Source organism: Cryphonectria parasitica, assembly GCF_011745365.1.
Source record: "Cryphonectria parasitica EP155 unplaced genomic scaffold M406scaffold_6, whole genome shotgun sequence".
NCBI classification, from domain to species: Eukaryota; Fungi; Ascomycota; class Sordariomycetes; order Diaporthales; family Cryphonectriaceae; genus Cryphonectria; species Cryphonectria parasitica.
The window spans coordinates 3528477-3549898 of NW_024468914.1; the positions used below are offsets into that span (position 1 = coordinate 3528477).

Genomic DNA, 21422 nt, shown 5'->3' on the forward strand with positions numbered 1-21422 from the left:
CACACCATCCTCCTCCTCCGCCTAGCTACTCTACTTCCTAGTGACAACCAACGTTCAGCTCTACATCGAGCTCCTCCTTCAGCTTGATAGTCTTTCAGCTCTACGGCAAACGTAGTCCGCAAGAACGCACATACCTCGCATCTGTCCTCGTCGGGTGTTCAAAGAAGTCCACCAGCTCGTCTTGGGTTATCGAGATTGGTTACCCAGTAAAACACGAGGTCACGATGGCAGATCAACCAGGCTCGGGTTCAGGTCCCGGTCCAAGCCTAGGTCCAGGTCTAGGTCTAGACACAAATTCGGGCACAGTCAAGGGAGAAGTCGCCCCAGCCGGATCGGGACACATCAAGTTCTCCACTCCCGCCGCCCACTCGACCGCGCTTGACTCGAAGAAAACCCCCTCTGCCTACCAGAGACCGCCTCCCCTGGAGCGGAAAGTCACCGACTCCTCTCTCCCAGCTCACCTGAGAGAGGCCATCATCGACGTCCCCGTCACCCCAGGTATCGCCGCCAGGACCTACTCGCCAGAGTCCAGCAGAGACAGCATAGAAGACGGCTCCGAGAGCCCAAGCTATTTCCAGTCAAGGCCTGCCGCCGAGGTCGCATCCCCACGACCCCTCCACGACCACCACGACCACGACGTCACTGTCACCACCACCACCACCACCGACACCAATATGGCTGGCGATTCCCAACAGGGAGCCAATGTGGCGGCGCCTCTGTCTGGTCATGACATCCTGCGCCGCATGAGCAGGTCGAGCCGCGACAGACAGGTCTCGATCAGCGATATCCGCTCTGCATACCCTTCGCTCGCCCTGAGCGGTAACGTCATATCCGCAACTTTCAACATGCCACACTCGTTGAGGTATCGTAAGGGCGCTGACTGGGTGAGTTGTACCATGGCGATGATGACGATAAGATGGAGACTTTGGTAGGATCATAGAAAAAGAGCAGAGAAAGGAAGAAGAGAGAGAGAGAGAGAGAGAGAGAGAGAGAGAGAGAGAGAGAGAGAAGAGAATGAAGAGAGAGAAGAAAGCAATTTGTGTTATGGCTAGTCGAAAGGGGATTGTCTTATTTTGTTTATTGTTTCTCTGCTAACGAAAGTCCTTGCGTATGCAGGAATTAAAAGCCCGCCGTGGCCAGTCTGCCCTCTTCGACGGCCTGGCCCACCTCTCGTCCGACCAGACGGCCTGGAATCACACGACTGTCGCGTGGACGGGAGAGATCGATGCACCATCGGATTTCCCCTCGCCACCAGAGACCCCTCCTCTGACGACCGCCCACCTTCCCGGCCTGAACAAGCTCTCCGCCCCTGTTCCAGTGGACAAGGAGGAACCCACCAAGCCAGCACCGCCAACCCGCGATGGCCTGTGGATACCAAAGGAGGACATGCAGCGGCTTGAGCAGCAGCTGGGCCACGACAAGAAGATCAAGACGGTTCCCGTATGGCTGGCAGACGATGCTGATGGGCAGGAGGACGGCATCCTGCTCAAAGACCAGGCACGGTGGAGGCGCTACGCCGACCACGACCTCTATACGCTCTTTCACTACAAGACCCCGGTCCCCTCGGATGGGCGCAAGGAGCGCACGCAATGGGCCGACTACTACCGCATGAATCAGAAATTCGCCAACAAGATCCTTGAGCTATACAAGCCGGGCGATATCGTGGTGGTCCATGACTACTACCTGATGCTCGTGCCCAGCATGCTGCGGCAGCGCGTGCCCCACATGTACATCAGCTTCTTCCTGCACTGCCCGTTCCCCTCGAGCGAGTTCTTGCGCTGCCTCCCCCGCCGCAAGGAGGTCCTGGAGGGCGTGCTTGGGTCCAACCTGATCGGGTTTCAGAGCTACAGCTACAGCCGCCACTTCAGCTCCTGCTGCACACGCATCTGCTCGTACCCATCCGATGCGGGCGGCGTCGAGACCTTCGGCGCCAGGGTCGAGGTTGGCGTCTTCCCCATCGGCATCGACGCCAAGAAGGTCGAGTCCATGGCCTTCTGTCCGGCCGTGGACGAAAAGGTCAAGGCCCTCCGCAAGCTGTATGCGGGTAAGAAGCTCATAGTGGGGCGGGACCGGCTCGACAGCGTGCGCGGCGTAGCCCAGAAGCTCATGGCCTTTGACCGCTTCCTCGAGCTGTACCCCGGCTGGCGGGAGAGGGTGGTGCTGATCCAGGTCACGAGCCCGACCGCCTCGGCCGGCGACGAGGAGAAGGACGACCCGGAGAACAAGATTGCCAGCCGTGTTAATGAGTGGATCGGCCGCATTCACGGCACCTATGGCCATCTCGGCTACGACCCCGTCCAGCATTTCCCGCAGTACCTCAGCCAGGACGAGTATTTTGCGCTGTTGCGGGCTGCAGACATCGGTTTGATAACTTCAGTCCGAGACGGCATGAACACGACAAGTCTCGAGTACATCGTCTGCCAGCGCGACAACAACGGGCCCCTGATCCTGTCCGAGTTCAGCGGCACGGCGGGCAGTCTCAGGGATGCCATCCATATCAACCCCTGGGATCTCTCGGGCGTCGCCGACGAGATCAACAATGCCCTGGTGATGGAAGACGAGGCCCGGCTGGCGATGCAGAAGTCTCTGCACGATCACGTCACCTCCAAGAATGTGCAGCACTGGATCGACTCGCTCCTCAACCGGCTGGTCCACGTGCTCGGCAGCTCCAAGAACGTCGTCTCCACCCCGCTGCTGGATCGCGCCATCATGCTGCAGACCTACCTGAACGCCAAGAAGAGGCTGTTCATGTTCGATTACGATGGCACGCTGACGCCCATCGTTAAGGAGCCGTCTGCCGCAATCCCCAGCCAGCGCCTCATCAATACGCTCACCACGCTGGCATCGGACCACCGCAATGCCGTCTGGATCATCTCGGGTCGGGATCAGGCCTTCCTGACACAACACCTGGGCGGCATCAAGGAGCTCGGCTTCTCGGCAGAGCACGGAAGCTTCATGAAGCACCCGGGCTCCGACGAGTGGGAAAACCTCGCCGAGACCTTTGACATGGGCTGGCAGCCCGAGGTGATGGACGTGTTCCAGTCCTATACTGACAAGTGTCCCGGTGCGTGCTCAACAAACCACTTCCCTACTGACTTCTTCCCCGCGCCCTGGTTCATTATGCTGACTGGTCTCTGCTTTATACAGGTTCCTTTATCGAGCGCAAGCGATGCGCTCTGACCTGGCACTACCGTCTTGCCGACCCGGAACAGGGACCACACATGGCCGAGGAGTGCCAGAAGGAACTCGAGGCAACGGTGGTCCCCAATTGGGATGTGGACGTGATGGCGGGCAAGGCGAACGTGGAGGTCCGCACGACCTTTGTGAACAAGGGCGAGATTGCTAAGCGCCTCGTCAACAGCTACAACAGCGACATGAGCAACCTCCCCGGATCGGCATGCGAGCCCTCGGCTGCTGACGCTGACAAGAACGGCAAGCTGGGTTTTGTGTTGTGCCTCGGAGACGACACGACAGATGAGGACATGTTCCGGGCCCTGAACGGGGTGAGCGCCACGCCGGACCAGGGCGAGGAGGCCAAGGTACAGCCGGAGCATGTGTTCACGGTGACGGTGGGTGCCAGCACCAAGGTCACGCTTGCGAGATGGCACCTGCTGGAGCCCAACGACGTCGTCGACTCGGTGGCGCTGCTGGCTGATGTCGGAGCTAATGGGACGGGCACGGCAGGTGGGACCGCGTTGCACATCGGCGAGGTGAACCTGGCAGCTCTGAGCGCCGTCGAGGGGCACGTGCCGACGGAGTGAAGAGGGCAAGAGTATATGTGAGAGACAGACAGAGACATGGATAGACAAGACAATTGGGACATAGACTGGTTGGAGTTTCTAAAGGCAGGCAGGCAAGAGACATGGGGGAGAGACGGAATGAATGCATCGCATCGGATGGTCGGTCGGACGGTACGTACACGGCGCTTGCTCATGGGAACAATAGGGCAGGGAGGCTTGAATACCTGGGCTTCAATTAGGATATGTGAATGTGTGTATCTGTACGCGCGCGCCTAGATGGTCATCAGCGTTGATAGGGTGCCCACAAGATTCCGAGTTGAGTTCCTAAGAAGCATTCCCGCCAGGACAGAGAGAAGACTGGAGGGTATCCCAATTGATCTGCATGACGAGACAGTTGGCGAGTACAGACTGAGGAGCTTCGATGCTATAGACATGTGGCAGGATAGATAGAATCATACAGTCTGTGTGTCTCTCTGTATGTGTGTGTGTGTGTTTCCCTCGTGCTTTCCTCCTTGCTGGAGGTTTGCTGGTTTACTTCGTATGTCAGAACATGGCAGCAAGTCATAACACCCGTGTCTGCCATTGTTGTCGTATTATACCAGGGGCTTATACTTAGCTCCTTGTTCTGCTGACCGCCTGCTTGTTTTCGGCACCGATAAGGCCGAACCGAGGGAATAAAAACGGCAGTAAGCCTTTTCTTAGTAGCAAATTGAATACTGGGAGAGATTGGTTCGAGAGGGAGATGAGAATACAGGGAATATTTTACTGTCAAAGTGGACTGACTGATAACACACGATATACATTTGAGAAATCTATATCGATATACATGTATGTGTGTATTTATATGTGTGGGGGAGAGTGTCATGTTTGCTTTGTGTGTTTGTTCACATCTTAAATTGTCGCAGTCACTTTACAGGTCATCATTTGAGTAACCCCGGGAGCCAAACTGACCCATCAAGAAACTCCAACCATTCAGTCTGTTCCAACACCCTCTCTCTCCCTCTCTCTCTCTCTCTCTCTCTCTGCTCAGCTCCTCTCCTTCTCACCTCCCCCACCCCTCCCATCATCATCACAATGGCGCCCAAGCCCCCAAACGAACACCTCCCCATCGCCATCATAGGCGCCGGCATAGCAGGCTTAACCCTCGCCCAAGCCTGCCGCCGCCACAACATCCCCTTCCGCCTCCTGGAGCGCCACCCGCACGGCCACCGCCGCCAAGGCCACCGCTTTCGCGTCTCCGAGGAGGCCTTTGCCGCGCTGCGCGATGATGCGCTTGCTGACGACAGGGAGCTGCGGGATCTGCTGGTACGGACGGCGCCCTGTCGGCGCAAGGAGGGGGTTGCGCAGCGACCGCCTCGGTTTCCGGATGCGAAGACTTTTGAGATGGATGAGCGGTTGCTGGCTAGGACGACGGCACATGTGCATTCTGTGCCTATCGATCGCGGGTGGGTGCGGGCTGTGCTGGAGGAGGGGCTTGGGGATGCTGTGGAGTATGGGAGGGAGTTCCTGCGGTATGAGGAGAAGGAGGACGAGGGCGAGGATGGTCGCTGTTTTGTCAGGGTTTGGTTTACAGATGGGTCGTTCTTGGATGCCAGCCTGCTTGTGGGCGCGGATGGTGTGCGGAGTCTTGTCCGACGGCAGTTGCAGCCTGCGAGGCGCCTTTTGGATCTCAACAGGTGGATTGTCTGGGGCCGCACGCCTCTGGTGGCTGGTGCACATAAGAGCGGCGGAGACAATGATACTGACATGTCGTCGTGGCTTATGGCGGTCGACAAGGAGGCTGGTGCGCAGTGCGTCGTGGAGGCCATCACATGGGACGATGAGGCCAGGCAGGCCGCGGCAGATGCTGGGTTGTCGCCCTCGCTGCTGGGGGACTACTCCTACTGGGCTATTGCTACGGCGCCAGCATCAGGAGAACATGGGTTGCCGCAGACTGCGGAGGAGACGAGGGCATTTGTGGCGCGGATTACAGAGGGTTGGCATCCGCGGCTGAAGAAGGTGCTGGACGGGGCGGATTATGGGGTTGCGACTTGTATTCCTGTTGTGTCGAGTAAACCGGATATTGAGCTGCCCGTGGAGGGGAATGGGGAGAGGAGGAGGGGGAGGGTGTTGGTTACGATTATTGGGGATGCGGCACATGCTATGAGTCCTATGGGGCAGGCGGGAGGAGATCTGGCGATTCGGGATGCGGTGGATCTTGCTAGGGCTATTGCGAGGGGACGGGATGAGGAGGAGGGGGAGGAGCAGGGGAGGAGTTTGATGGCTTTTGAGAGAGTCATGGCGGCGAGGGCAAAGGAGAACCTTGAACGTGCGTTCTCGAACGGGCGTAGGTTCTGGGCGAAGGAGGGGTATCGTGAGGTCCATCTGTAGGGGAATGCTAGAGCTGATAATGTTTGGCGGGACAGGTAGAGATGGACTATACATATTTGGTCGGATGGATTTATAAACTGTTCTTGTTATGTTGTGGTATTTTATTGGCTCATGAGCACGTGTGAAAGATCTTCAGTCGAGCACAGTGAGAAGACTATGAACACTATCAACTCAGATATAGTAACTACTGTGTCTCACCAGAGTGATTTAGTGTAGCATTGTATCAATTAGATAATATCATGACTATCTTAAAAGCCAGTCTGAGGCCATGCTTGAATAATTTTGTGGTGGTATCTGGTTGCATGTCATCACTCCTCCCTCCAACACCAACTAAGAACTTCCAATGACAGGTAGTACACATCAAGACTTGACCCAGCATTAGCTGATCTTGAAGCTCGGCTGATCAAGAGGCTGGATCGCCCGGACTAATGGCTCAAGCATATAGGCCAAAGTGCTTAGTGAAGAGTAAGTAGCGTTGGTGGCTAAAGTAAGTGATTGGTGCGCAAGATTCATTTTGTCGGACTGGATCGGTTTTCTTATTTCTTCTGGCCCCCCGGCCCGGGCGGGTGGGCGTCTGTGGCCGTACCGTCGCTGACAGGATGGTAAGTGGAATTATTCATATTGTGGTGAAGAAGAAGATGATAATGATGGTGGTGGTGACACCTTGGCTACTGCGGCTGACTTCTTTTTCTGCATATTAGGCACGGTGGTTCAATTATAGCGCGGGCAAGTACTGGGCCGAGAAACTTTGGGCCAATGGGGATATTACAAAGTATTCCACCGACGAAGATGTGTCTGACCATATCATCGAGGTGTCAGAAGAGGAGGATTCAGAGGGGTGAAGGACAAAGAGGTTAGCGATGGGGCGGTGGAACAGGTTGTTGTTACTTTTGAACGACTCCAAGACAGAGGATTTCTGATTATTGGACGACGAACAAGACTTCTTTTGATAATGCATCATACCAAAGTCAATCGTTGTCATCTCTTGGAGCGAGGACGGCGCCCCTGGACTTCTGTAACTGTACTCACCACTTTCCTACTGTCTCGTCAATACTGACCGACGTGCTGAGTTTCTACCAAACAAACAGCCAATGAAATCATGTGTAACATGGATATACTCCTGCATGAGGTGGGTGGACATCTCTCTGGCCCATGGCCACTCCTCTTTATGGGACATCCCAACGCAGACTCATTTCCTATGTCCTCAGAGAGAGACGCGATGCGTCTGACAAGGCCCTTGACGATAAGTTTGTAGAAGGACACGCTGCGCAAACCTCTGCGAGATACTTTCTGCGGTCTGTGAGTAATCAAGACGAGACCGATTGGAGTCTGTCAGTCGGTGAAGAACTGTTAGTCTCTGAGGATTTCTGAAGATTACTAGTTTCATCAATAGCTCCACTCATCACTTCGACAAGCTGACTTCTCTTGTTGGGGCATGGACAGTGTATGAATTGGGTCATGGGCTGAACGGCACGCGCACCCGGGACGATCCTCAGTGGGTACAGCTGTGGACACAGGTATGGGCGCAAAATCGGGGGATGCCAGACTGTGGGATGGGTCTTCCCGCAGGACTTTACTTTCTTTTGTCTAGACTCACGTAAAACAGTTCGGAAGATCCGTCGGTGGATGAAGCAGTCATTGCAATAGACCGCTCACATAAGAGTGTCTTGGGCTCTGAAAACCATCGTCGCAGGAGGAGGAGGAGGAGGAGGAGGAGGAGGCTCAAAATCGATTTCATGGGGGAAAAGACGAGGCCAAGTAAAATAACTGGGCTAGATAAAAAATGCCATACTATCTACACATACAGTAGTACCACCTTACCGAACAGGGGCCTGCAGCAGTAAGATTTTGTGAATCCTTGGTAGCGAGCTGCGTGCATCCAAGATAGATATGCAAATGAGAAGAAAGAGACAGCAAAAAAAAAACCCTCCGATTCCCACGGGGCACTGAGGTGGAACCATCTCGGTTGTGGGGGGGGGGGGGGCGGCTGTCTTGCAGCAAGCAGCACCAGAGTTTTTGAGTTTCTGGGTTGATGATCAAAGGAAACGGCCGGATCTGCAGCCACCACAACAGCCCACTGATTACGAGAGGGGGTAGCAGGGCGAGAAATGACGCGTGGCGTACTGTTATCAATATGTTAAGAAAAACATGTTAAAGTTGTACATAGCACGTGAGTGAGTGATTTCCTGCGAGACCCGAGCAAGGGGGGGGGGAGGAAGAAGAAAAGAAGAAGAAAAGAAGGAAAACGAAGGGAAGAATGAAAGAAAAAAAGCAGGGAACAAACCCACCGAGATCGACAGGGCTTAAGCCCGCCCAGAGATCGATCTACATAGTACATGATAGCAGCTGCCTGCCCAGCTGCCCTGGGAATGGTACCATACTATAGTGATGTTGTGAATCAGAAGGAAGAGACACAGATAAAAAGTATCCAGTGTGGACGTGTGGGAGTGAGACATTATCGCAAATCAAGCCCACCTGAGCAACACTCGGCCGAAGTAGCCCTGCGACTGGGCATTGTTCCAGCTAACCCTGAGGTGTGGTGGCTGACTTGTGTTGTTGGTGTTGGTCTCCAATTAAACCAGCCCACTTCCGGGGAGTTGACGGTTCCTCTTCCCGCTGCACATTTGTGGCCGCAATCGTACTAGGAGAGACAGGACGGCCCCATGTGGACTTGCTCGGCGTTTGAAAGCTGTTAATGGAGGACGTTACCGCTGCGTCCGGGATCCACATCCTCAACATGGTTGTGTATTCCTTAAACCTCGCAGAGGTGGTGCGGGCTGGGGGGGCAGTCGAGATTTTGTGAGCCATGCATGCACGCTCTCAAGGCACACACAGCCCTTAGTCGCGCCAACTCTCTCCATGCAAACTTGGTCACGCCAACTCTTTCCCACCATGATCTGCTTCCTGCTTCCTTCTTCTTATCATACTGCAAGCTTGTGTCTTGTCTGAAAAGGGAAAAAAAAAGGAGCAGCGCTCTCTCTTTGTGAGGTAGACACACACTTACAGTTACACCCGACACGCACTGAACTCATTCTGGAGGACGACGGAGAGGGGCCTGAACCAAGTACAACCGAAATACACAAACACATACACACACACGCACGCACACACAAACACACACACACACTCGCGCGCGCTCTCTCATAGTCAACTCATACATTCTCTCGGTTGATATAGATATACTCACATACATATGCTCACATATACTGTACACACAGATATATGTACATGTATGCTGTATATCACCAGATTGCATTTATGTGGTCCCTGACTCCCTGTTGAGATCTTCTCTCTCTTCCAACCCCACTCACAATCCTTCCTCTCACCATGTCGACGTCGACAGGCACATCCGGCACCTCCGGCACCTCCAGTAGCCGGAGCACACGGAGCAGTCACAGTCTCCCGCCCATCACCAAAAAGGCCGGCAGGATATACCTAGACACCACAGGTGCCGTTGTGGCCTACCCATTTCCCATCGACCTAGCCGAGACCCACAGGGAGATCATGTTGTCACAGCTCAACACAACCATCTTCGGCTCCCTCATTCTGACAGAGGATCTCATCCTCGGCGAAGACAATCCTCCGCCCCGCCGTGTGCTCGAGGTGTGCTGCGACACAGGCTGGTGGAGCGCCGCACTGCACCAGCAGCTGCAGGAGAGAGACAGGCCAGTAGACGACGACGACCATCACGACGATCACCACCAGGCAACGGAATTTGTGGGCCTGGACATCAAGCCGCCCCCGCCTGACGCTGAGACGTGCTATGAAGGGATGGGCATGACGTGGGAGTATGTGCAACATGATGTCAACGATACGCCGTGGCCACTTCCCGATAACTCGTTTGATCTGGTCATGATTCGCAATGTCGCGCTTGCTTTGGACTCGAGTAAGTACTCGCAGCTTGTGCAGGAATACGTGCGTGTGCTGCGACCTGGCGGCACACTCGAGCTGTGGGAGCACGACTACAACATCCGGTCGATGCGACCCAGCATTCAACAGCGGCAGCAGCAGCAGAACCACGCTGGTGGAGGGGATCAAAGCAAACTCGACAAGTTGGGACTGTACCCCATTTCCGAAAGCAGGGACTTCGGTCCAGCCAGCAACGCCTGCGTGGCCGAGTACAACGCCTGGATCAAAACCGCCCTGGCCGATCTACACCTCCCCACCATGCCGTGCAGCTACATCGAGACCATGTTCAGCGGCCACCTGGTCGAAGGCTCCGAAGACCTGGACATGATGCGCGTCGAGCGGGTAGCCGTACCGTTTGGTGGTGCCGAGGGCGGTGTCAGCTGGGAGCAGCAGCAGAACATGGGAGGTCCGCGTATCCTGACTGCCGAGCAGGAGGTTGTGCGGCGCACGGCGTTGGAAGGGTTTGTTGGCATGGTAGAGGCATTTGAACCGCTGCTTCGGGCTGGGGGTGAGCTGTCGCAGGTGGCATGGGAAGATTGGATAGGGAAGGCGCGGAAGGACTGGCTGCAGGATGGTGGGTTTGGACTGGGAGAATGTCTTGAGTTTGGCGTTTGGAGCTTGAGAAAGAAGTGAAAGTGTTAGTCAAGGTGGAGTGTAGGAGGAGGAGGAGAAGACGAGGGTAGAGGCTGGCACGCGTAAGATGCCCTCCCTCCGTCGTCGATACCAGGACCATATCACACTCATCTCGTCCTTGGTGAGCTGTCGATGTGTTCATCATGCGATTCAAGCCGGCGACCCCTGAAGCGCTTTTTGGGCCGTTCAGGCTCGTGGATGGAGCAAGAGCAAGTCTCACCATCATATCTGGAGGATGAAGAAGCTCGGGTCTGGAGTTTTGTCAGACAATTGAGTAAGCAGGTACAAAGGGACCAGGGCTCTTACCCTATTATGCTGGGGCCTTGCGGGAAGAGGCTACATTAGGGACTGCGCTACAGAAGGAACGAAGGCAAGAATGAAGAAGGAAAGAAGCCATGTCAGGCTGGCTGCAGCCTTCTCAGGTTAGGCAAGGTAGGTGCTGTCTAGCACGCACGGGCTAGTGAGTTACTGGCCTGCCGTGCAGATGACATTCTACCATCTACGCCTACAGTACACAAGGCTCATGGGTGGTCATCAGAGGAGCAGAACCAACGTTTTCCTTCCTGCTCAGAGAACTCGTAGTCTATGATTACTGTGGAGGTAGGCTAAAGGGGAGGCTGAGGACGTTGAAGAGATTCACAACCATTTATTTACAACTGAACAGCAGTGAATGTTACATTGGCAATGACAAGGAACGTTCATCGGGAAGGCTACATACATATTCCCCCCCCCCCCCCCCTACGTTAAGGTAGATCAAGCAAAGGAACATGAGATGAACTCAAACGAGCTGTTTAGCCGTCGATGCCGCTGAAAGCCAGCGTCGCGTTTTGGCCATTCACGTGCTTCCTAGAACACCCGACGTCATTTAAATGTTAACCATCCCATCCATCCACCCAGTGACACGCACCCGCCACGAGGTACAGTGGTACTGAGCTTATATGGTGCAGTAGTACATGGCACCAGGACCAGATGGCACCCGCTTCAAAGCTTTCCCGGACCCCACATTCGGCCCAGCTGGAGGAGGGTCAAAGTTATCGCGATCTGTTCCATCAAGCAATAATTTGAGTTATGCTTGCGCCGAACCAGGAAATTGAGAGTACAGAAAACTGTTTATTATGCTTTGGCTATCCGAGAGAATTACCACACATCGTTCGTTTGACGCGAAGTCGCGAGTGCGGATCGTACGACGGTTTCGAAAGGAGCATTGTAGTACCATGGCGATTCTCTTCTCGCCCCTTTTGGTCGGAAAAGCCGGACTGCGGTAGAGCACATGCAGCCGCCCTAATTCAGTGCTGCTGCAATGATCTGGATCTCTACTATGCATCTTTCCCCAGACCGTCATGTGATGGATATGATGTTTGTTTCATCGCACAACATCACTGTAAATCCTGATAGAAGAGGTTTTGAGTATTCACTGGGTAATTGCAAACATCAACCCTCTCTGATGAAGACTTACGCGCAGTCACAGGCCCTGGATAGGCTTTTACCCGGGCCTGTTCTGGACAGAACAGACGAGCCGCCTAAGCGCCATAGTGTTATGCTAACCCACTACTAAAGCACCACTACTATGGGCCAGCTGCTTATTCCACTGCCCCGGATTCGACGCTTCTCCATTTTCTGGGGAAAACAAAGAAAGAGGGTGGAAAAAAGAAACCAGAGACGGCCAGTCAAACTCTCGCCATTTCACAAGCATCAGCCCATCTTCAAGCCCATTTTCCCCACAGTCTGGCATCGCGCCTCGGGTCGCGGGCAATGGGCTTGGGGGGAGCCCTTTGCTCTATTTAGTGCGTGCGATGGGGGAGAGATTGTTCCTCCGCCTGATGGTTTAGAGGCTGCTTGATCCCTGTTCGATCTGCCGACTGTCTTTCCGTGTCGATGGCACAGTTAATCCGCAGCCGCCATGACGGGCTGTCGGGGGGGATGGAGGGGTCTCTAAGTGGGAGGGGTTGTATAGTTTAAATACATTATCATGTCTCTTGGCTCGCGGCCTTTGTTCTGGAATCAATCGTGACTCTTTAGTCTTGTCCTTCTCCTTTCTAATATTCTCTGCCCGCCCCTCTTCCTCTTATTCACTCAGTACTCAAACCACTCACTCAACCAGTTTACGCCGACCAGAGTGAGACCAAATACTAGACGAATTCATTAAGCATCTGAGTAGCGACGAGAAAGTGAGTTAGAGAAGACGCAGAAAGACACACACACACACACACACAGAGAGAGAGAGAGAGAGAGAGAGAGAGAGAGAGAGAGATAGACGACGACGACGACAACAAAAATGGCGACTACCACCACCAGCAACGGGACCAACGGCGGCACAAACGGCACAAACGGCACAAACGGTACCAATGGCGTCCACAGCGAGCAACAGAGCAGCAGATTCGACCCCAACTTCACTCAACATGTCGTCAATCTCATGAGCCCCGAGACCAAGCCCAGACACAAGCAGATCCTCGGCTCCCTCATCCGCCACATGCACGATTTCTGCAGGGAGGTTGAGCTCACCCAGGAGGAGTGGATCATCGGCGTCAACTACGTCAATGCCATTGGCGGTGCCTACCAGAAGAACCGGAACGAGGCGTGGCGGGTGTGCGACATTCTGGGCATTGAGTCGTGAGTAGTAGAAATATGCCTCCTCATCCTTTTTTCGGACTTCAAATTCTGACATTTTCTCCGCCCCCCAAACAAAGACTCGTCGATGAGATCAACCACAAGATCGTCACAGACAAGGGCCTCGAGCCCACCTCCTCCACCATTCTCGGCCCCTTTTGGTCCCCCGAGACCCCCTTCCGCGAGAAGGAGGACAGCGTCATCCTCAACATGCCCTCTGACGGCCAGGCCACCTACTTCCACGGCGTGGTCCGCGATGTGGACACCGGCAAGGGCATTCCCGACGCTGTGTTCGACATGTGGCAGGCCAGCACCAACGGCAAATATGATGTCTTTGACCCGGAGAACCAGACCCGCCACAACCTGCGCGGCAAGTTCCGCACTGACTCTGAGGGGCGCTTTGCTTTCTACTGCCTGAAGCCTACTGAGTATGCTATCGACACCTCGGGGCCTTCGGCCGATCTGCTGAAGCTCATGGGCCGCCACCCCAACCGACCTGCGCATATCCACATTATGGTGAGTTTTGTTGTTGTTAATCGTGTCGCCATCAAAAATTGTTTTGTTTTCCTGTCGCTGACATTTATCCCTCTTTTCTCTCGCAGGTCACACACCCAGAGTACGTCGGCGTCACAGCCCAGCTGTACCCAAGAGACGACCCCTGGCTCGAGACCGATGTCGCCTGCGCTGTCAAGGATGACCTGCTGCTGGATTTTGTGCCCGTCAAGGATAATCCCAAGTGCACCCTCGACTGCGAGTACAACGTGCGCCTGGTCTCCAAGAAGTACAAGCCTGATGCCGAGATGTTCAAGACGAATGCCAATATTGTGGGAGGAAAGTAAAGAGGCAAAGAAGAAAATAAAAACCACAGAAAAAAAGAAAAAAAGAGGAAGGAATTGAGGGAGAGAAGACGCAAGGGTTGCTGAGGACGTTTCATTATGGGCATTTCGATGACAGTGCATATTTGATAAGCGAACTATCTTGGCAGGGCCATTTACGCCCCTTATTCTATAACTCGAGCTTCCAGATGTTGTTGTGTGACGCACTCATTCGCTGATGACGGTGGGGGCGCAAATGCACCTTGTCTCACTCCTCTCCCGGCCAATGAGGAAGAATTAAGGGAACCACATAGATTGGAGGGCATATCGTCGATTGTAGCTTTGTTTAAGTTTGCAATGAACTGTGGCGATGTCTACGCAAAATCGGCATCTTGACAGACAAGATCATGGAATGGCATGGCACCCCGAGCACCGTCTTCATGTCACAGCAGGTGACACATCTCGGGCTGGTCTGGCCCGCAATGTACCCTTGAGCATGCCCAACAGGCCGTCACACGACGGTTTTAGATTGCGCGTCAAATACAGCAGAAATTCTATCCCAGCTGAACTTCTAGAACGCCAAACGCTTTCTCAATACCTCCTTGAAAGGACACTGCACACTGCCTCCCAGGTGCCACAAGACTCCAAATACAATGCCGCACACCACATGCGCCCACGCGTCTTGGCCAGACTGTAATGCGCCCCTTTCTCCCATCTCCCACCTCCCCCCTTAACCCAATCTTTGTTTCGTTGTACTTTTATTCTTGCTTTATTTTTTCCCCAAGCTAGCCCCTGCCACCGTTGTAGTCCGCGCCGCCGGCTTTCCTCAGCACGGTGACGATATCGGCGTGCCTCAGCTCCTTCTTGTCGTCGGTGCGGATCTCCTTGCTGTAGTGCCGCAGGATCTTGGACTGCACCTCGCCCGCCTCGGTGGTGACACGCGCCCGCCGCATCATGCCTGCGGAGGGCCCCATCCACGTCACCAGCAGGAACTTGGTGCGCGTGCTCTCCGAATCGTTGGCGTACTCGACGCGCACGTAGGCGTACTGGATCTCGGCGTCGTCCAGCTCTGCTCGCGCCGCCACGATGGCGTTCTTGGGCGCGCCGCCTTCTTCCTGCTCCGTGTCGTCCCGGTCGTCGACGAAGCACTTGTCCGTGCCTGTCTTGGTCAGGCTGAGCTTGTTGCCCTTGGCTGCTGTCACGATCATCCAGGTTGTCTCGTCCTTGTCGTTGCGGACGGCCTCGTAGGCCTCCTCGATGGCTCGTACTTCGGGGGATCCAACGTTGGACATGCTGGCAGCCGGGGCGCAATAATCAGAGGCGGGAAGGGGAATTGGTAGGCAGGATCAATCGATTGGGTTTTGTAAGATCTAGACCGTAGTCATGGACATAGGGGGTTGATCGTCATATATTGGACGGCAATTGAGGAGAAGACGGAGGGGTGCCAAAGGAGGGAAAAGGGATATGAGCTACTGCTGGTGAACCAGCGCCCCTCTTGTCCCTGAGAAACGTGTCTGGGACCCTGAACCCCCTGTCACCGCTCTAGACAGCCTCTCATGCCCTCTTTACGCTAACCCTGAACAAGCACCGAACCCTGCCTGATCGATTCGATTCTTTTCTTGATTGCCACGAGAATACAGTTGACCATCATCGACAACTGAGAAGATGAATAACGCTAAAAAAAAAAAAAAATACTGTACGGCATTTAAACACTTTGTCAAGGGGGGAGTTTCTTAATTAGGGAGAAACGGTACGGCGAAGCGAGAGAAACTGAACTCTGTACACAGTGTCGCGTTGCCGAAACAGGCTAGTATTATCCTCGGTAGCAGCCGGAGTGCTTACTTAAGTACGTAAGTACTTACTTACAAACAGCTCCTGCTTTCGCAGACTTGGGACATGCATCAAGACTCATCTCGTCATACGCCCAGCAACTTTCCGACTCCTGAGGCAGCATATAGCAACCAATCTCCTGAGTTCACCCTTTGCCTTGCCAGACTGCCTGCAGATCGCCAACTTTCCTGCTCAGCATTGTCTGTGTCTCCCTATACTGCAAGAGCGCACTTCCAATGTCGATTCGTCAGTCCTTTCAGGCCCTGCGCTTTGCTACGAAGACGACAACATCTCTGCTAAATAAACGAACATTCGCGACGATGGCAGAGCCTGGCAGCCTAAGTCAAGGCTCTGGAGGTCCCGTCGAGCATGTGATTCGAGAAAAGGTGCGATGAGACTCCCTTTCCCCTCCCTTGCCCACCAAAAGGCCAGTCCGTTAACCAACGCTTGGACTTCCCAGATCACGAGCCACTTTGCACCATCACGCCTCGAGATTTACAACGACTCCCACCTCCACAAGCATCACAAGGCCATGGCAGACAGCACCTCCGCAGAGACGCACTTTCGACTTGTTATCACGTCGGGCGAGTTCCGCGGAAAACCCCAGATCAGGAGGCATCGCATGGTGAACGAGCTGCTGAAAGAGGACCTCGCGCGCGAGGGCGGCATACACGCGCTGCAGCTCAAGACCATGACGCCTGAAGAAGACGCGAAAAAGCCGCCGCAGCAGGGAGAGGGGGGTTCTAGCTAGGGAAGACAGCAGACATTGCTTTCAAATACAGGCCGAGCGAAGGCTTGACTGGATGACTTGCTTAACGATGTCGCAGTAATGATACCCCATTTTCTTTCCTTCAGCACCCATTCACCATTAACATATATCGACCAAGTATTCCTGGCCATCCATCATGAATGCGCCATAATAATTCCGTGTCCTCGAGAATTCCGGTACAACTTCAGAAATCTCCTTCTCATACTTCAACAAATCTTCTAACTGAGTGTAGTCTTGGACGCCTAGAGCCCAATACAACCGCTCTAAGTGTCTCATTAATTGGATCGTCTCGTCGTGGAGCACGAATTGCATGCATATCAAGCCGTGGATGAAGCTGGCCTTCATCTCAAACACCACTGGCATAATCGTCAGTCCGTGCGAGTCTGTCCACGTCTTGGACCAAGGGGCCACCTCTTCCAAATTATTCCATTCAGCAGGTTCGTTCTTCAGTCCAGGACCAGCCGACTTGTAACGCCATACTTGTTCGTGTTTGGAGTTGGAGGGCCACGATTTCTTACGACTCAGCAACATCGACCCGTTACCATCCCAAAAGCTCGATGGGACGTTGAGCCGGATAGGTGGTACACCATTGTGATCGTCCACAACCTCGCCATGAAGATCTTGCAGGAGCCCTTGGTCAAAACATTGCGAGATCATCCACGGCATGATATCTCTACATGTAGCCAGGGACCAGATGATTGGGAGTATGTGCCAGTATCTAGGACCATGCAGGCCACGCTTTGACAAATACTCGTTCGTTGCAGCAGAGAGGAGCGAGCAGTCTCGGTCGGCTAGCAACCAGTACCGATGAGACTCCTCCAGATCGCAGTCGAGCATGTCTCGTATCTTTCGAACCCATCGGACAATGCTAGCCTGTGGGCCGAAACACGAGACGTCGTCAAGCTCCATAAGTGCAAAATCCGGAGACTCCGATGCCGATCTGTGTTGCGCGAAAGGTTTCATGAATAGTGCTTTCAGCATACCGGATTGCTGGATCCATCCCCATGTTTGGATGTCTCTGCAATTGATGCTCACAAATCGACATATTGCTACCAGGCTGGTGCGCAGCTGGGGCGGCTCGCTTTCAGTGGAAGATGGTTGTTTGGGGCTCAGACCTAAGGTCCTCAGTATACCATCCCACCGGCCACATTCAGTTCGTAGTACTAGAAAGATGGCTTCCTGATAGTCCGCGTGAAGGATAAAGAGATGATCTTGCTCAGGTTTGATGACCTCGTCGAGGCGTGTCCGGGATGCTAGGCAAACCTCGATCTCGGTGCCTTCAAGTCTGAAGAAATTGGCGTCCTTGGACTGAGAGTACAGCGTGGGTGCTTTGCGAAACGAGAAGGCGCGCTGAACCCGAAGTGCTTTGAGTGCCCCGGTCGAAGCGCACACCGAAGCCCCATTGTCCCACATTGGGCTTGAGGTCCTGATATCAGAGCTGAGGTTGAAGAATGAAGTGGGTTCATCGTGTTCGTTAGCTATCTCCTTGCACACAGACAGGAAGCTTTCTTTGACATCATCCACGGCCGGCTGTACAAACTCAGACCACGCCTCGAGTGATTCCCATCGTGGAACCCACGACGGTTTCCCGATAGAATCGCCGTGACCACGCGCAAATTCCAGGAACCAGAAAATCTTCTCAACCAGCAGCACATGCGCGAAGAAGCCGATCCAGAGCTGCTCGTCGGATAAAGAATAGTCAAACTGGAGTCGCCCCTCGGGCTGGTCATGTCGGATCAAGCCGAGGATACCAAATAACCTGTCTCTGGGATCTGTTGCTTGAGAATACCGCACAATGGATAGCGCTTCAAGGGTGTCTGTGACTCTTAACGACTGCTGTGAAACCATGTGGAGCCACGGCATCACTGCCCTCTCTCCGTCGAGGACAGGCCGAATCTTCTTCATGGATATCGCTGGGGTACGCGAGTCGGCCACGAAGTCTGCGTGGCCGATCCGGATCACCGCCTGTGGTGACAAGACGAGCTCCTGGATGATCCAGATTCTCGTGAAGTACCGCAGCGACAGGACCTCTTGCATGCTCTTCCTGGCTGGGGGCTGGAGGGGCGATGAGCTGAGCTGATCTGCGTGCCAGGGGAGCTCGTGCAGCCTGTGGCGGGTAGGAAATCGACCCCCTTCTGCTTGGTTCTCCACGATGTCTGGGCCTAGGTACACTACGACTCTTGTGCAGTTGCTGAATATACTGCCCATTTTTTGCACTTGTTCGTTGCGCTCGGGGATGTCTGCCTGGTTAATGCAGAGAGCATCGATCCAGATCAGCCGTATGCCTCTTGTGGGCCTGGCGAACCGGAGCAGTTCCCAGCAGTTCTTGGTGTGCAGCGAGACATCCCAGTACGGACCGAAGAACACCGGGCAGCAGGCTGTCGAGTCTCCATCCTCACCGGCCCAGGTGTACGAAGCCGTCTCGTACTCTGGGCAGTTGTCGTCTTCGTAGGTTTCTAGGTTGAGATGGACTGGGTGGGAGGGGTTAGTGGTTGGCGTCAGGCAGGCTAGGCGAAATTGATTTGGCGCGAGTCTCTGGCCATATATGAGCGAATGGATAGACGGCGGTAGTCCATCTGAACTATCTTCGTTTGAGGGACCGTCCGTGGCCTTCTTTTTCTCATTGGTGGACGGCTGTGTACTACTTGGTTGCGGACTGGCGGTTGACGGCGACGACAAAGATTGTGGCCTGACGAACCGGACGCTTGAAGGCCATCGCAGGTTTAGGTCTGTAGTCGCCTCTTGGACGTTTTCTTTTCCTGAATTTGCATCGGCGTCGCGCCTGGATGGTGTGTGCTGCTCTGAGACAGCGCAGATCTTCTCTAGGTCAGGCGCAGCGTGACATGCTGTGCAACGAGGCGTATTATTGTTCTCCATAACCACTGTTGGGCTGATGCATGATGGCTTATGCCAGCGAGACGGTGTTGCTGCAGTCATGGTGAGTTGGATGTCAATGATTTCATGATAGCAACTCGCTCATGTAACCTCACAGATAGTTAAGTAAGTAGTTATCCGCCAAATTGTTCCAGGTCTCAGGTGGGGTTCTCACAGCCTGCGCCTCAGCTTTGATTTCTCGATCCTCCTCAGCATGTCTAAAGTGGAAAAACTCAGCGGGGCACTGCAGATGTAGTGCCATGTGAGATGCTTTCTGGGCTATCACATTTCGTGGAGGGGCGCTTTTGATGCAGATTGGCCGCTGGGTGCCTGCGTGGGGCGCATGCATGCAGCAGTTAGTGAATACGACCACAACATGGTAGTCCTGCGCAGCCTTGTTTCGACACTTGCAAATCCTCTACTTTCTACTTCTTTTGAGCCTGCCAGCTGCAATTAATTTGCTCACCGTGCTAGATCTTCTTAGCTGACGCCTCTTTTTGAGAAAAGGAAGAGTCTGCTTGAGACTGACTCAAACAAGACTGCCTCTTCAAGGCAGTCTCTGGAGGACGACGACTGACGACTGAGAGCGAGAGGTGCTTGCCTTCAAGTGAGACGGCTGTAGAAATAGCTGCAGATCATGGCTGAGCAAGCTATCACGCCCGGCTACGTATCTCTCTTTCTCTCTCTTCGTACTGGCCCTGCGGGTGAGAAGTCATTGACAGAACCAGATAGTTTGTAAAGAGTTCTCTCAGCAACATTGGCTGTGCCTGCATGTGTGGTGACAGCGCATCATTATCAGGCTCCAAGCCACGCATCTAGTGCTGCAGGGATTGTCGGTTCCCATCAATGAACGCAAAACATAACATAGGGTCGTGAGGAGCCCCCTCTCCCCCCGCTCTGCAATCCGTACACGAGCTCCCATCTCTTCACCCCTTGTGGCCAACCTGGATCAGTCAAGCCTACCGTTTCTTACTTGAAAGATGGCCGACCCATTATCAGTCACGGCTTCTGTTGCAGGCGTGATCGGATTCGGGCTTCAAGTCTGCAATGGGGTAAGCCAATATCTCGATGCGATCAAAGAGCGTGAGAACGATCTCGAGAGCGCCAGGCGTCAAGCACAGCATATGAAGAGTCTCCTCGCGCTTAGTAAAGCCGCGCTCAATCGAACGGGCCAAGGCCATGGACAATCCACCTCTTTCGGCCAGATAATTGTCGACGCATGTGAACCTCAAATTCAGGCCCTAGAAAATCTTGTCACCAAGTTAGCCAGTGGCTCTCCATCATCTGCAGACCAGGGCAAAGCGGATAGAGCCAAATGGCAGGCACGAAGGCTCACGTATGCCTTCCATCGGGGCAGCATCCATCAATTGCAGACCCGGCTGTCCCATGTCAATGGGACATTACAGACAGCGCTGCAGATTGCGGGAATGTGGGTATCATCACATTTTGATAGATAGTATGAGTGGCAAAACTAGCAATTTCTTCCCGTACCGTAGAGATGTGATGTCGGCTGTCGAGACGGCAATATCCACCATCAACTTTAATCTGACTGCACTACCACAAGTCCAGCAAGGCATCGACCAGCTCCAGAATTCGATCGAGGTTTCTGTCGAGACTTCAATTTCTGCCACCTCGGCTCGCGTCTCCAGGACCATTGAAGACGAATTCACACTGCTGCGCGAAAACTTCAACAGCAAGCTTGGTGATTTGACAAATGCACAGCATGATGCAAGAAACGATACAAGAAAACAATATGAGGATATCGAGACCATGCTCAGAAGGATTCTTTCCGAGGATAGACAGCGCATCGATCGATTGCTGGAAAATCAAAGTCATTCGAGACCAGTTATTGGCGCGATTGACTGCATCAATAGC

The 21422-nt window shown here is 54.0% G+C and overlaps 9 protein-coding genes across 9 annotated transcripts; 6 read left to right on the top strand and 3 right to left on the bottom strand.

Moving 5' to 3' along the window:
* Window positions 1-743: 743 nt before the first annotated feature.
* M406DRAFT_95466 (family 20 glycosyltransferase) lies at window positions 744-4069 on the top strand (the record flags this gene model as incomplete). Its single annotated transcript, XM_040926300.1, has 3 exons — window positions 744-884; window positions 1117-3064; window positions 3148-4069. The coding sequence occupies 3 exons, from the start codon at window positions 744-746 to the stop codon at window positions 3759-3761; spliced, it is 2703 nt and encodes a 900-aa protein (XP_040774890.1). The 3' UTR covers window positions 3762-4069.
* A 745-nt stretch (window positions 4070-4814) lies between these two features.
* On the top strand, window positions 4815-6110 carry M406DRAFT_332372 (FAD/NAD(P)-binding domain-containing protein; the record flags this gene model as incomplete). Its single annotated transcript, XM_040920733.1, has 1 exon — window positions 4815-6110. One exon carries the CDS (start codon window positions 4815-4817, stop codon window positions 6108-6110), a length of 1296 nt encoding a protein of 431 aa, XP_040774891.1.
* A 3327-nt stretch (window positions 6111-9437) lies between these two features.
* M406DRAFT_341314 (S-adenosyl-L-methionine-dependent methyltransferase) lies at window positions 9438-10652 on the top strand (the record flags this gene model as incomplete). Its single annotated transcript, XM_040921646.1, has 2 exons — window positions 9438-9779; window positions 9816-10652. 2 exons carry the CDS (start codon window positions 9438-9440, stop codon window positions 10650-10652), a joined length of 1179 nt encoding a protein of 392 aa, XP_040774892.1.
* A 2100-nt stretch (window positions 10653-12752) lies between these two features.
* On the top strand, window positions 12753-14281 carry M406DRAFT_357294 (aromatic compound dioxygenase). The gene is made up of 3 exons (XM_040923637.1): window positions 12753-13262; window positions 13340-13775; window positions 13862-14281. Exons 1-3 carry the CDS (start codon window positions 12928-12930, stop codon window positions 14096-14098), a joined length of 1008 nt encoding a protein of 335 aa, XP_040774893.1. The 5' UTR covers window positions 12753-12927; the 3' UTR covers window positions 14099-14281.
* A 285-nt stretch (window positions 14282-14566) lies between these two features.
* Window positions 14567-15499, bottom strand: M406DRAFT_323386 (actin depolymerizing protein). Its single transcript, XM_040919763.1, has one exon. The coding sequence runs from the start codon at window positions 15364-15366 to the stop codon at window positions 14860-14862; it is 507 nt and encodes a 168-aa protein (XP_040774894.1). The 5' UTR covers window positions 15367-15499; the 3' UTR covers window positions 14567-14859.
* Window positions 15500-16224: 725 nt separating this feature from the next.
* Window positions 16225-16655, top strand: M406DRAFT_332376 (bola-like protein; the record flags this gene model as incomplete). The annotated part of the gene is made up of 2 exons (XM_040920734.1): window positions 16225-16290; window positions 16365-16655. The coding sequence occupies 2 exons, from the start codon at window positions 16225-16227 to the stop codon at window positions 16653-16655; spliced, it is 357 nt and encodes a 118-aa protein (XP_040774895.1).
* A 37-nt stretch (window positions 16656-16692) lies between these two features.
* On the bottom strand, window positions 16693-17388 carry M406DRAFT_323387 (uncharacterized protein). The gene has a single exon (XM_040919764.1). The coding sequence runs from the start codon at window positions 17337-17339 to the stop codon at window positions 16773-16775; it is 567 nt and encodes a 188-aa protein (XP_040774896.1). The 5' UTR covers window positions 17340-17388; the 3' UTR covers window positions 16693-16772.
* An 824-nt stretch (window positions 17389-18212) lies between these two features.
* On the bottom strand, window positions 18213-19610 carry M406DRAFT_263101 (HET-domain-containing protein; the record flags this gene model as incomplete). The annotated part of the gene is made up of 2 exons (XM_040917565.1): window positions 18213-19254; window positions 19306-19610. Coding segments are annotated over 2 exons (1347 nt in total), but the record flags the coding sequence as incomplete, so codon positions are not given.
* An 850-nt stretch (window positions 19611-20460) lies between these two features.
* On the top strand, window positions 20461-20857 carry M406DRAFT_243576 (uncharacterized protein; the record flags this gene model as incomplete). The annotated part of the gene is given in 2 exon segments (XM_040916221.1): window positions 20461-20511; window positions 20528-20857. Coding segments are annotated over 2 exon segments (381 nt in total), but the record flags the coding sequence as incomplete, so codon positions are not given.
* Between the last annotated feature and the right edge of the window lie 565 nt (window positions 20858-21422).